The sequence below is a fragment of the Saccopteryx leptura genome, chromosome 1 (assembly GCF_036850995.1).
Source record: "Saccopteryx leptura isolate mSacLep1 chromosome 1, mSacLep1_pri_phased_curated, whole genome shotgun sequence".
NCBI lineage: Eukaryota > Metazoa > Chordata > Mammalia > Chiroptera > Emballonuridae > Saccopteryx > Saccopteryx leptura.
Genome location: NC_089503.1, coordinates 366631408 through 366646506, shown reverse-complemented (window position 1 = coordinate 366646506; position 15099 = coordinate 366631408). Strand labels below are relative to the sequence as shown.

General features: G+C 35.5%; 1 protein-coding gene across 2 annotated transcripts in view; it reads left to right on the top strand.

Moving 5' to 3' along the window:
* TINAG (tubulointerstitial nephritis antigen) overlaps window positions 1–15099 on the top strand; it is an 85587-nt gene that overhangs the window by 30368 nt on the left and 40120 nt on the right. For both annotated transcript variants that reach the window (XM_066361379.1, XM_066361378.1), the window contains exons 5-9: window positions 405–528; window positions 5701–5851; window positions 8970–9150; window positions 10592–10637; window positions 14185–14308. In XM_066361379.1, the coding sequence (XP_066217476.1) occupies window positions 405–528; window positions 5701–5851; window positions 8970–9150; window positions 10592–10637; window positions 14185–14308 (626 nt within the window). The remainder of the gene's footprint in view (window positions 1–404; window positions 529–5700; window positions 5852–8969; window positions 9151–10591; window positions 10638–14184; window positions 14309–15099) is intronic.

Sequence of the window (15099 nt, the reverse complement as noted above, 5' to 3'; positions counted from 1 at the left end):
CTCTCCAATAGAGGAGACATATTAAAGTAAACATTATTTATGAGGCCAAATATAACTCCAAGTGGTCTTTCACAAGGATGACCAAAACTATGATTTAAGATGAGAAACAGTGATCAAAATTATTGTATTCTGTGGTAACCCAGAAAAAGAATTCTATGTCTTGTTGTGATTTTGTACTATGCTATGGTTCCTCACATTGGATTGTCATTTTTAAACATATATGAAATAGAAATCATATGTTACCAATGTTTTTCAAAGGTGTCATTCAGAAAACTTGAATGTACAAAATAAATACATTATTATTATGAAATGTATAACATTATGAAAGGCCATTAAATTTTTTTATAATGATTATAGGGATACATTTGAAAAAATCTAACACATCTGCCTCTTCTTTTTTTTAGGCTCCTTTTTCTGCAATAAATGATCTTCCCGAGTTTTTTGTTGCGTCTTATAAATGGCCTGGGTGGACACATGGCCCCCTGGATCAAAGAAATTGTGCTGCATCATGGGCATTTTCCACTGCAAGTAATAATGTTATTTTAATTACTTCCAAATCACCCACGGAATCTAGATCCTGGAACAGTAATTGAGAGGTTTTAAAAATTAGAATATTTAAATATTAATATTTGATTAATTAAAATAAAGTCTTATTCAGATAAAGCAAACTGAAGGATATATAAAAATCCATTTTACTCTGTAAATTGGTCTATAGGGTCTAATCTTAAAAGAGAGTCAACCTGCCCTGGCCAGTTGGCTCAGTGGTAGAACATGGCCCTGCTGTGTGGATATCCTGGGTTTGATTCCCGCCTGGAACACACAGGAGAAGCGCCCATCTGCTTCTCCACCCTTTCTCCTCTCTTTTCTCTCTATCTCTCTCTTCCCCTCCTACAGCCAGGGATCCACTGGAACGAATTGGCCTGGGGGCTGAGGATGGCTCCTTGGCCCCTGCCTCAGGCACTAGAATGGCTCTGGTTGTGATAGAGCAATGCCCCAGATGGGCAGAGCATTGCGCCCTAGTGAGCATGCTGGGTGGCTCTCGATCGGGCACATGTAGGAGTCTCTCTTTCTGCCTCCCAGCTTCTCACGTCAAAAAATACAAAAAAAAAAAAAAAAGGGAGAAAGAGAGAAAAAACCTTTTATATTTAAAAGTACAACAAAGAAAAGTTGCCAAATGTGTTTGTCCTTTAAGAACAAAGGCCAGATAATAAGAGGAGTGTAAGTTTCCTTTTCATCCATACATAATGCTAATAAAGATATACACACACCTATTTAATTCTTAAGTTCTTTTATTTTTTAATTTAATTTAATTTTTTTGTAGTTTTCTGAAGTTGGAAACGGGGAGGCAGTCAGACAGACTTCCGCATGCACCTGACTGGGATACACCGGCATGCCCACCAGGGGGCGATGCTCTGCCCATCTGGGGTATTGCTCTGCTGCAACCAGAGCCACTCTAGCACCTGAGGCAGAGGCCACAGAGCCATCCTCAGCGCCCGGGCCAACTTTGCTCCAATGGAGCCTTGGCTACAGGAGGGGAAGAGAGAGACAGAGAGGAAGGAGAGGGGAGGGGTGGAGAAGCAGATTGGTGCTTCTCCTGTGTGCCCTGGCTGGGAATCGAACCTAGGACTCCTGCACGCCAGGCCGATGCTCTACCACTGAGTCAACCAGCCAGGGAAAATTCTTTTCTTTTAAAAATATTTTCAAAATGTATTAAATTGGTTGTCCCTGGCTGGGTAGCTCAGTGTGTTAGAGCAATATTCCAATACACCAAGGCACATACAAGAATCAATCAACGAATGCATGAATGGGTGGAACAACAAATTGAAGTTTCTCTCTCCCTCTCCCTCCTCTCTCTTTCTTCCTCTTCTCTCTTTCTCCCTCCCTCTCCCTTTCCCTATTTTTCTTTCTCCCTTCCTCTGTAAATAAATAAATAAATAAATAAGAATTACAATATACAAAAATATATTAAATTGGTAACCTAATTTGATGTAAAGACCAGAATCAACTGATAATGGACTAAATGTGTTTAATCTCATTTTAGATAAACACAAATATATAGGTTCTGAGTCTAAAGTAATATAACTGGTCCTTTAATAAGAGTAACTTCCAAATTAGTGTTGCTAATTGTCCAAAAGTCTAACAATACATCTTTTATAGCTATTTTTGTATAAGTTCACAAATCCAGTAAGTAAATACTCAGGTTAATGCCAAGATTTGATCTCCAAATTATTCTCAAAGGTGTGTTGCATTCCAGCAATTCAATTGACACTAACATAATATTTATTGGCTACTATCAAAGATCTTCATAAAACTATGCGCTAAGCTTTAAAGGGAATTCCAAAAGCATGCTCAAAAGCAGTCTAAGTACTAAAAGTATTGTGAAATAAGTACAAAAGCTCTTAAAGGAGCCAACTCTGATGGGCGGCATTCCTTGGGACAGGAAAGTGCTGGTATCTTTGTGTAAATATTATTACTTCACGATATCAGCTAGTTTGTTCTAGAAATAATGCTAACAGCCAAGGTCACCTATGTAGTGGCTCCGTCTGTTAACCCTATGCTACTGCCTACTCCCCAAGTAGAAATTCTCCCTGACTAGCTGATGTTTGTCCTCACTGCATTAGGGATCCATGGGGGACCTTTTTGAGCCCTGTTTCAGAAGGGTGAGGAGGGATGTAATCAGATAAATCATTTTCATTTTATATTCAAGTGGTTAGTGTATTACATCTCCCAGGTGATATGAAAGAATTTTGCTTTAACTTTAGACCAGTATTTCTGAAGCTGTCTTAGGAAACATGTTGGTGTGATATGCTGAGAGTCAACTTGCTAGGCTGATTTAGACAGTGTGTTTGGGATCTCTCAGTCACAGACTCACAGAAGGCCTCAGCACAGCACTAAGTGAGCATTTGTCCCCATACGAAACTCAGCCAAACAGAAAAGAGCAGGTTTTCAACACTTCTGTGGTTTCGGAAGACACAGTTTTGTATCCTGTGTGTTCAGCATGGAAAATCAGACTGATGCTATTTTTTAAAATGTGTTAAGTAAAGAAAAGAAGAAACTAGGTTCTTGTAAGGATTTAGAAAAATGATTTCAGGAAGCAGTAGTTAAAATAACAAAACTGTCTTTCAAAGAAGCTATAAGCTGTACAATAGAATAAATAAGACATTAAAATAACTAATACTGTCAGGACCTCAGCTAAACTGGGAGAGAGCGCTGAGCTATCAGGTGTCAGAACAGTTGATTAAAGCAACAATGAGACTATAGACCCCCCCCACCACATACATATGTAGTTATTCAGTCAAATAAAATTCAAGCAAGATGTCAGAAGGTGAAGAGGTGAAGGAATTAGATATAGTGGGAGTGATACTAGCCACAGAGCAAATGTGGAGATAGAATAAAGTAAACAGAGAAAATAATAGAGTCTGTCTCAGAGGTAAAGCCCAATTAAAGTTTTCAAAAAGAGAGCGAGAAAGAATTTGCTGAACTGAGTCATTCTTTAACCTTCCAAACGTTTCTAAGTATTTCTAGTAAATTTGAATTAGATTCAGAAATGTCTGTATGAGAGCAACATACTGCATATCACTAGAATTTAAAATGTTTATCTTTTAGTTGAAATCTCCAGATTCATGGAGCTGGAGAGGATCTTAGAGCTCACTTTTTTCGAGTCTTTGGTTTTATAAAAGAGACACATATAGGTAAAGGGACTTACCTAGATCCAAAAGCCAAGCAGCATCAGAAATGATTCTGGAAGCCAGGTTTCTGACTCCTTGTATACTGCTTTCTCTACATTTTAAAGTATATTCTGAGGCAAAGAATAGTGACATCTCAAAAACTTATATTTGATTCTGACCTATGGTACTGAAAGTCAAAGCATCAAAGAATTTCCATTTTCTTTTATGAAGTAGGGATTGTTTGCTTGAGAATAGCAGGGGTGGTAGTATAGTGTCATTTGCTCCTATGAAATATGTATATACTAACTCAATAAGAGTTGGGAGTTGAGAAGGGAGCAGGAGGTTATAGATTCAACACATATTGAACATCTGAAATGTGCCAGCAATTATGCTGTGGAGTTGTACATACACTGCAGTTACATAAAAGCCATGTACATATAGAAATACATGTGTAGAATTGTATATATACTGTAGTTACATAAAAGCCATGTGTGTGTATATGTACACATATATGACTAAATTATTTTAGAATAATTCTAAAATAGCACTTTGAGGGGTTCTAATAGATAGTTTTGATGAGAAAAACTATAACTTTTTCTGAGAAAACTGGATGGACAGAAGACAGGTTATGACTTTGTTACTTTTAATTAAAAGTAAAGAGTTTAAACATCAAGATTGAAAGTATAACAGACAACAAACAATCTGTACCAAAACAACACTCACCCCAATTTTTCTCCTGATCTCATTACTCCTATTAGTTTTTCATGGTGCCATGATTAAAATAAAACATGAATATAGTTCTTGCTCCTGGATGACTAATTATGACTCTCTTGTTTCTTGTTCATCATTAACATTTTAGTGCTTAGCACTGCTCTCATCTAGTAGGTGATCAATAAGTATCTGTTAGGGAAAGGGATGAACTGATTAATAATAACCATGCTAGGAAATTATTGAAACAGAAGAATATACGTTTCAGTCATAAAAGGTATATATATATATATATATATATATATATATATATATATATATATGTGTGTGTGTGTGTGTGTGTGTGTGTGTGTGTATGTGTGTGTGTGTGCATGCACACACATGCACACACAAACATACATGAATTCCAGGTCTACTGAAATAGGATTAGGATCATGATTTATCATAAGCATAAAAGTGTGCTATGTAGCTTTTAGGTATTTTATAAGATAGTTTTACATTAGTCTGGATTAATTTAAGAATGGTCCCTTGGGCAGTTAAATGAGATACCAGTTTTCCTCATTTCCTTGGTTACATTCATTTCCAAAAAAATATATTTACCTGTGACTTTATATAAGATACCATTATAGTTACAGGAGATACAAATGTATGTAACATATGGCCTTAGTCCTCAAGGAGTTTCATATGATAGACTTCTAAATGAAAAATTCAGAAGTAGCCTGACCAGGCGGTGGCGCAGTGGATAGAGCATCGGACTGGGATGCAGAAGGACCCAGGTTCGAGACCCTGAGGTCACCAGCTTGAGCGTGGGTTCATCTGGTTTGAGCAAAAGCTTACCAACTTGGACCCAAGGTCACTGGCTCGAGCAAGGGGTTCCTCGGTCTGCTGAAGGCCCACAGTCAAGACACATATGAGAAAGCAATCAATGAACAAGTAAGGTGTTGCAACAAAAAAATTGATGATTGATGCTTCTCATCTCTCTCCATTCTGTCTGTCTGTCCCTATCTATCCCTCTCTCTGACTCTCTCTCTGTCTCTGTAAAAAACAAAATCAGAAGTATATAGAACATGATAGAAACAAGGACGTAGAGAAGTCTTTGAAGTTGGGAGGACAAGGAGTAATACCAAAACCATACAAAACTTACTATTGAAATTATGACACAGTTAACTTATTGAGATACATAAATATATTAATGATATTTTCCCTTAATTTTAAATTACATAAAGTTTAGAAGACTAGTTTAGTGTTCTGATAGAAAGAGGTATGGAAATTATTAGAAATACCATGTGTATTTGAATATTAATCAATGTTTTATTTGAAACAGGTGTGGCTGCTGACCGAATAGCAATTCAGTCTCAGGGTCGATACACAGCCAATCTGTCTCCTCAAAATTTGATTTCTTGCTGTGCCAAGAACCGTGATGGATGCAACAGTGGAAGCATCGATAGGGCTTGGTGGTACCTGAGAAAACGTGGGTAAATAGCTGCCCAACATGTATTTCTAGAATGCTTATGAGGGCTGCTTAAGGTTAGAATAAGGAAAAATATATATATTTCAAAATTTTTACCAAAAAAATGTACAAATTTATATGCTACATCTATATAAACATATGCTATATATTTTTGGTATCTACTGAGTACATAAGCTATTAGAAACAATTATTTGAAAAATGTATATATCTTAGAAAAATTAATAGACTCAAGTAAGCATTGTCTTCTTGTTGCTCTGAGCGAAATGGCTCTACCAGATGGAATGAACAGAGTAATTGATATCACTGGTACCTCTACTGACCTTTTAGTTACCCAGGTAGATGAATAAATAATGTCCAGTAGGTTAAGAATCAGATGAATAAAATAAAAAAAGTAATTTACAGTTGCCTTAATTCATCAATATCAGTAATTGTCCCCATCCCCTTTGATGAGAAAAAAGCAGGTTGCATTTCTTTATTTTTATATGCTTTGATACCCATACTGCACTTTCAGAACTGAGTTGTTTGGCTAAGTAAACTGCTGGTGATAACTAGTAGAATACATATGTCTGGTTACGTTTTATTTCCCCATCCACTGTGTGCTCTGGACCTGCTACAGAACAGATATGTGCTATGAAAGAGTGTGTGTCTGATATTGATAGGTGGCAATACATTTGTTAAATTTTTTTTTCATATTTTGCTTATTAAGGTAGTGCTTAGAATGGACATCTTGGGCTACTACTTTCCTGGCATACTAGTGTTTGTGTTGCTTCTGTTTTGTACTATGATAAAAATTAAAGTCCTTTAGGGGGTTAAAAATATAAATAATAATTGAGATCTAACTAAATCTCATTGTATTAGTTTGTTTAGGTTAACATAACAAAATTCATAGACTGAATGTCTTAAACAATAAAGCATTACTTTTTCATAGTCCTGGAAGCTGATAAGCCCAAGAGCAAGGTGTTAGCCAATTCACTTCTTATAGAGAGCACTCCTACTGGCTTGCCTCCCGCAGGCCAGAGAGCAGGCCAGAGAGAGAGAGATCTGTTTCTTCCTCTTCTTATGAGGATACTAACCCCATTCTGAGCCCCACCCTCAATACCTTGTTTACACTTTCTTGTCTCCTAAAGGCTCCAACTCAGATACCATTATGTTGAGGATTAGGGCTTTAACATGTCAATTTGTACTGACATAATTCAATAGCTAGCACTCATTACCTCACTAAGGCAAGATAGTTTTTGAAGCCTTATGTTTTTAATGGCTTTGCTTCCATTACACTTTTTGCCCAGATTTTATTACTCTGCTGAACACTATTGAATTTTCTTGAATCAATCCTAATGTATACATCTATGGCCTATTCAACATTGAGTATCTATAAAGCCAATTCCATTGTCTTATTTTCTTATCATCTGCTTCTCTATTCAATGAACTATAATAGCTTTGGAGCCAAATAATTTATTTGCTATGTCCTATTTCAGAATTAGAGATTAAAATAGTTTTCTTTATTTTTTGTGTAATGTCTAATAAATTTCTACTTTATTAACTTTAAATATTATGTTAGCATATTGTAAAGCCAGGAGGCACAGCCAGGGCCACTATCACAGCAGCCTGGCCCATGCAGGTTCACATTGGATTCGGACAGTCGGTAAAGAAACCATGGAGCCAAAAACTGGTGGGCCATAGCCTTTAATCCTACCTTGCACCCGGCGGGCAAGTAAAAACATACACTGGGCTCCAAAACCCAGTCACACTCAGCGCTCACAAAGCCACTGACTTATCCGAGTTTCCTAGAATCAAAGGTTTCTAGCTCACCAGCCTTCTTCTCCTCAGTTCCCCATCTCCTGCCTTATCCCAGATACAAACTCTACACAAACTGGCATCTCACTCAGCACTCCGCCATCTTGGCTGCTTCTCCTGGCCTCCTCCACGTGGCCTCCTTCCACTGCTGGCTCTACTCTCTCCTCTCTCATGCTAACCTCAGGAACCAAGAGCGCAAACTCTCGTTCCGTCCCCATTTTATAGTGTAGCAATCCAAACCCTTAATCCAATATACATAATAGGGAAGTCTCTAATACAAAGTCACTTCTCTGAGGCATGATAGGATTGTACCACCTTTCACCAAAAAGGGTAGGAAAGGCTTAATCCCAAAACCAAGCCCCAGGCTACAAGGATTCTGCCTGCCTTTAGCCCACCCCAACACACATTAATATCACCTGGGCGATGTCCTCCTCATGTTATCTTTAACAAAGTGAGCATAATACATTTTATCTGCCCAACACATATACTATTTCTTTAAACAATCATAAACTATAGACATAATAGTTAAAGTCTTATTAGAAGGTGTCTATAACTTAAGAAAAATGTAAAATGTACCCTTAATTATAAAACTTATATGATTTATCAGAATACCCTACCCCCATCTAAGAATAATAAAATTTATTGCCTTATTTTTTCTTTTTAAGTAAGAGGAGCAGAGATAGTAAGACAGACTCCCACATATACCCAGACTGGGATCTACCTAGCAACCCTGACTGGGGCTGATATTCGAGCACCAAGATATTTTTAGCACCCGAAGCTGATGTGCCTCAGTGCCTGGGGCCATACTTGAACCAAATGAGCCACTGGCTATGGGAGGGGAAGAGGAAGAAAAGAGAGAGAAGGAGTGGAAGAGAAGCAGGTGGTTGCTTCTATGTACCCTGACTGGAAACTAAACCTGGGACATCCATATGCTGGGTAGATGCTCTATCCACTGAGCTACCAGCCAGGGCCAATCTTTTTTTACATTAAATTTGGCTCTTCTACCTTGTAATTATAGATGCATAATGAAGAAGTACTTCCCCAATAAAATTACCATAGATTTTATTGACAGTCACTTTTCATCTTCAGGAAATTCCATCATGTAGGTAGAATTACTTATTAAAATAGATTGAATTAAGATTTTACTAATTATATTGAAGAAATAAGAGAAGGGAGGGGAGTGTGTAACATCAGTGAACTGCTCTTTTAGATTCAGGCAACATTTTGAAAGTTTACATATAAGTAATAATTTGGTAAAATCGCATGTAGGTAGGATACTATGGCATTTTCCTAAGTATTACTTTTACTTGTTTGCTTATTCCTCACAGACTGGTATCCCATGCATGCTATCCACTTTTCAAGGATCAAAATGCTACCAATAATGGCTGCGCCATGGCAAGTAGGTCTGATGGGCGGGGAAAACGGCATGCTACAAAGCCATGTCCCAACAACCTTGAGAAATCTAACAGGATCTACCAGTGTTCTCCTCCATACAGAGTCTCTTCCAGTGTAAGTCTCAATGGCAAGAACAAACAGCGGTTAACATGCTCAAAATTATATAGCTCTGCTGTTTATTTAAAACTATTACATGCTAAGATAATGCTATGTTTTCAGGTATGATTTTTTTTATATTTTTAAAATGTCCATTGGGTATGATTTCTGATCTTTGCAATATTAGCAGTATTAATGGTTTGGCTTACATCTAAAAATGTCCATGAAAGCAGAGTTTAGAAATTATGTTTTAATTAATTAATTAATTAATTAATAACTATACTTGACAAAAACTAAATCAAACCCTTTTTTACTAACTTTTTATTTGTGGTAGTAGCTCATTTTATCAACTCTTTGCCTTACTCCACAAAATACTTAGACATAGCTATAATGGGAAAAAGACGCCCATGGGTTCCAGTTTGTCATGTGAAAAGCATTGGCAAGTTTTACTTCATCATATCCGTGTTACTGAGACCTTTTCACTTTAAGAATATCTGAACCTTCACCATCTTCCAGTGACCTGCAAGTACAGTCTAGTATTCTTACCGTAACATACAGGCTTTTATGATTTGGCTCTGACCTACTGTTTTACAGACTTCTGTCTGGCCAGCACCCACCCCTCCACCCGCCTATAATGCTCCTGATAGAGGACGACTGTCTCTTCCTAGACACCACAGTTCTTCCGTGTTTCTCTACTTAGCCAAGTGATGAGGCCTCCTACCCAAAAGCTTATTCCGCCCGCTTCCATCTGATAAAATCTCACATATGTGTCAAGGGCCAGGTCAGAATTTTATCTTCTCTGTGAGGCTTTCTTGACTAAGAGTAGAATTAATTTCCCTTTCCTTTTTTGTACTCTTGGCACTGTGAGCTTGTCTGTACAACAGAATTTATCATTTTGTAATGCAATTAGTTGTGTTACTGTCTGTCTATTCTACCAACATGTAAATACACTGATAATAGGTTCAGGGCCAATATTTGCTGTTATCTTGATTTCTGCTTATATGTACTCTGTGATACATGTACATACATGAATGAATGAATGACCTGGTTCCTTACTATGGGCTGCATTACACATTGAAGAGCAACATTTGGATGCTAAATCTACATGAAATAACTTTACTAAACATGCATCTGGAATCTCTCCTGTGATTAAAAGAATGGCGATGACACTAATAGCCAATAATTAAACATGGTTTTAACTTATTTTTTGTGACCATACGTTCTATTTTCTCCCCATTCCAAAATTATTGTCGGTGTTAAAGGCAATGAAATAAATGGGTACATCTTGCTTTTAACACCTTCATCAATGGGGCATTTCCCATGTAAGTATTTCAAAGCATGATTAATAGCAAGTGGTCAGGGCAAATTGGGTAGTATAACTCCTATATTGATTGCATAACAGCGAACATTATATACCAGACAATGGGTTTAGTGTGCACTGATAATGTTTTCCTTCTAGGAAACTGAAATAATGAAAGAAATCATGCACAATGGACCAGTTCAAGGTAAGCTTGAATGAAATACGGTTGTGTGATTTATTCCTTTAATAAACAACGTTACATTTTAGCTCATGTAAAACGAGCTTAATAAAAGAAAGAAAATTTTACTTTTATTCATAAGAGTTCAACTGTTCTAAGGGTCAGTGCAATCATGGGAAATATGTTCATCTAATAACTTCATTAGGTGTCATTTTTATTTAAAAAAAATAGATTCATCCATAAATTGAATTCTTAAAAATTAATGACACATTTGATGAAAGTCTGTTAAAACTTTCCAGAGTCATCATGAACCAAGCAAGACAGTCAAACATAAAATGTTAAGAGATGGGGCTCATTTAATTATTCAGTCCTAGTTTAAAATCATTTATAGTGTTCAAAATTTTTTCCTCTTTAATTTAAATGGACCAGGTAATGTATTAAAAATAAATCAAGGTTTAACAGTAGAAATAAAGTAGATACTATTTTTCCTATAAACTCAAAATAAATCAAATAATTCAGTATGATTTTGTTTTATAAAAGGTTTTCTATTTTGATCAATTTTGTAAAAATGTGATGGATAGTAAACAGAGTAAATAAGAAAATAAAATGCTTCCTGTACATTGACTGATTTTTAAGAAGTCATCTCTGATGCATTGTTCCTCTGCTAACCTATTTAATTTTACTTTGCACAAATGGCACAGCTAGAATCACATTCAAAGTGTATATTCTTGGTACCAAACATTGCCTTAAAAACATGGAAGAACAAATGTAGTGAGGTCTAAAATGGGAATTCAGGTTGTGAACAACGAAAGGTCCCAAATATATTATGCATGTATTGGGATAAGCCAAAGACATTGAAATAAACCAAAGAAATTTAAATAAACCATAACTTAAATTTAAAATATTTTATTATATCTTAGGAGCTATTGAACAGTTTTGTTTTTCTGACTGCTGACCTAATTCATATTGATACAACATCTAGCAGGAACCATGGATTTTAAAATTATGTTGGAATAATTTGTATTTATTGTTATTACCACTTAACATTTATTGAAAAACTTAAGTTTATACTAAACATATCATGGGACATGTTTAATTTAAAAAATCCTAGGACTTTACATAAAACCTAAAACAAATGAATAGGAATTTTCCCCCTTATTAAAATTGTGTCAGTTTTGTTGGCTTTTATAAGAGAAGGCAATGCATGTATCATTTGAATATATGCTTCAGTAAGTGGAGTTTGTATGACAAATTTGAAGGTACACAGGCATTTAAACTCAAGGATGAAATAAAAAATCCAACTTTGATATTGACTACTTAAATGCCTTTCAGAAAATTAATTAACCCAAATTAAATATTTAAATGAATTAAATAAATAAATATCTGTTATAAGCCACCCCCCACCCCCAATCAAAAGAAATTTGAATCATTATTATCTAAAATTAAAAACATCTTATTTTTTTTATGGTCATACACTTAAATGTTCATGAATTTCACATAACAAATCAAAAATAAATAGATACAATTTCAAAATAATAAAGTTAAAATGCAAAGTAATCAATATCCAGTTGAACAATTGTTTACTGAGAACCCATCTCCTGCCAGCCTGAGCCAGGACCCAAAGACAGAGCTAGAGTCAAAGTGGGCTTCATCCTGCCGTCATACATAAGATAATTCTGTGTAAGTCTGCTACAGTTTTTCAAAAATAAATTGCTCTATCGTAGCTTATATAGTTAGATGTTTGTGAATTCAAGTCCATTTTGATGTCAGAAACTGAAAGAAAGAGCCACCTTCAAGTTAGTTGTGATAGCTTTTCACCCATACTTTTTCATTGGCAGTATTTTTCAGCAATAAACAGTATATTTTATTCATGGCGGTTAAAGGAGAGTTGGGAAATGCTAAAGAAACCAATGGCTTTATAGAAGAGGAAAATCACCAGTAATATCCTCTCGTATTTATAAATGCTGATTGACTCATCTTGCTGTAGATGCAATATGATTGTCCTCCCATTGTTGCTGAGCTAACATATTACATTTTCCCCAGTTTCAATACAAAGAATTGAAAAAGGCGACAGAATGCTGAATAAATAACATTGTGTGCCTTCTTCTAAAATATGTAGAGTTAAAAATAAGTTTAGGCTATGGGAAGAGAACAAAAGCAAAGATAGAGTGCGGTTACATAAATTCTTAAGAACTTATGGAATGTGTTTTAAAGTCGATAAAGAAAATTTAACCTCTTTCAAGAATATTTGAACAGCATCAGAAGAAGCATGGAACATTAAAAAGTTATATCTGACTTTGGAGTAGAAGCTTCCTTTTAGTAACTATTAAATGCCAGTGGCCTTAGTTCCTATTGTATTTAAAATGCATGTCAAACAAATAGACAGGCATTGCACACAGTTATGAAGGTATACTTATCTTGTCCAAACTAAAAATATTTTCAGTTCACATCTTTCAGAAGAGAAATATAAAGTCTTCACCTTGAACTGTCCAAGACCTTCAACAAAGCATGCAATACAGAAAAGAAGTAATTAAGGTGAGGGAATGAAGGGAGAGCTTTATAAAGTAGAAGCTCTTACTTTCTAAGGAACGCAACATTGGCTTAGCTCTCCACAGCTGGGAGGAAGAAATCTTGTCAGAATGTTCTTTTGCCAAGGGTTTGCTTTTTATTCAAGCTCACCAAGGAAAGATTTGTATTTATTTCTATGGATTAAGGAAATTTACTTTAAGCCTGGTTTGCTAGGCTCACCCTTTGCTGCTAGCTTAATTGGAGATTTAAGAGGCTTGTGGGAAGCATAAAGTTAATGGAGACATCACAAATCACTAGCCAAATGTAGTGGCCCTTCACTGTGAGGGACTCAATTCCTGGTAATAGTGCCTCTACCAATTAAGAGAAGATGGTGTTTCAGAGGTATAGGGTATACTCAACAGCTAAAAGTTATTCTTAAAAGAAAATAAGAAAATATTGCAGCTGTATGTAAGTGAAATCATAAAGTACTTATCTTTCTCTGACTGGCTTATTTCACTTAGCATAATTCTCTCCAGATAAACTAACAAACAAAATAAAAACAGACTCAAAGACACAGAAAACAGACAGCTGTCAGAGTGGATGGGGGTTAGGGGACTGGGTGAAAAAGGTGAAGGGATTAGGTTAAAAAAAAGCCTCAGACACAGACAACAGTATGCTGATTACCAGAGGGAGAGGGAGTTGAGGGAGGAGGATGAGGATAAAGGTGGGATAGACGGTGATGGAAGGAGACTTGACTTGGGTTGGTGAACACACAGTCTAATATACAGATGATGTATTATAGAATTGTACACCTGAAACCTATATACTGTTATTAATCAATCTCACCCCAATAAATTTAATTTAAAAAAGAAAAAAAAGGAAAGTATATATTGCAGTCAATTAAATTAACTAAGAACCAAAATTAGGCTAGACTGCACTAACAAAATCCTTTCTTAAATTCTACACCTAGCAATTTACCCATAGATTCTTTTGTGAGAATTTCTGGAGGTTTTCAAAGTTAATGTTTTTAACCATGACATTTTTTTTCTTATGGGTTTTATTTTAGCCATAATGCAGGTCCATGAGGATTTCTTTCATTATAAATCAGGGATATATAGACATGTTACCAGCATAAATGAAGAAACAGAAAAATATCGAAAGTTTCGAACACATGCAGTCAAACTCACTGGGTAAGAAAATTCTTAAAAATCTTCATTTAATGCCTTTGAAATATGAAACTTAAAAAAAGTGTATGTAGTACATTAAGGTACCAAAATTCCCCTTTGTATTGAGAGTGTCTGATACAAATTAAAAATTACCTAAGCCATAACAGTCCAATCCTTAGTCATTATTTTAAAGTTTAGTGAAAGGGTAACTTAGAATTCTGGGGGAAATGACCATTTCCTGTGAATGTTTCTTAAAAATCTATTCCAAAGACAAGAGAAATACATTATTTTAATAATAATATATTTTACTTATGGTATAATTAAGACAAGGTTGCAAATCCAAAATGTATTAGGATTTGGTGAAAAGGTTTTCAATGAAATTACAAATGGTAAAGTTTAAGCAGAAAGAGAAGGTAAGGCCACCTTTAAGTACATATAAGATTACTTTTTATATTTATGTGAGAATTGTAGAATTAATATTTATCAAATTTGTGAGTAAATACATTTAGCCATCCAAGGGCAAGAAACAGGGTCAAAATATGGTTACATCTCTATAGTAAGTATTCCATAAATAGAACGTACTAAGAAAGAGAATGTGGTCATTTGAGACCACTTCGTCTAGTGCCTTCTCAGTTGCATTTTGGCTCTGCCCAATCTAATTCTTTTCACGTAATAATGTCTCATTCCATTTCAAATAAAGTGCTACAGAAAAGATTTTGGGGATATTTTTTTGTTTGTTTGTTTCCATTACAAACCCTTACTGTTCTCATCTCGCTTATGATAAATAAATTTTCCTGTTGAATATGTTCTTCCTC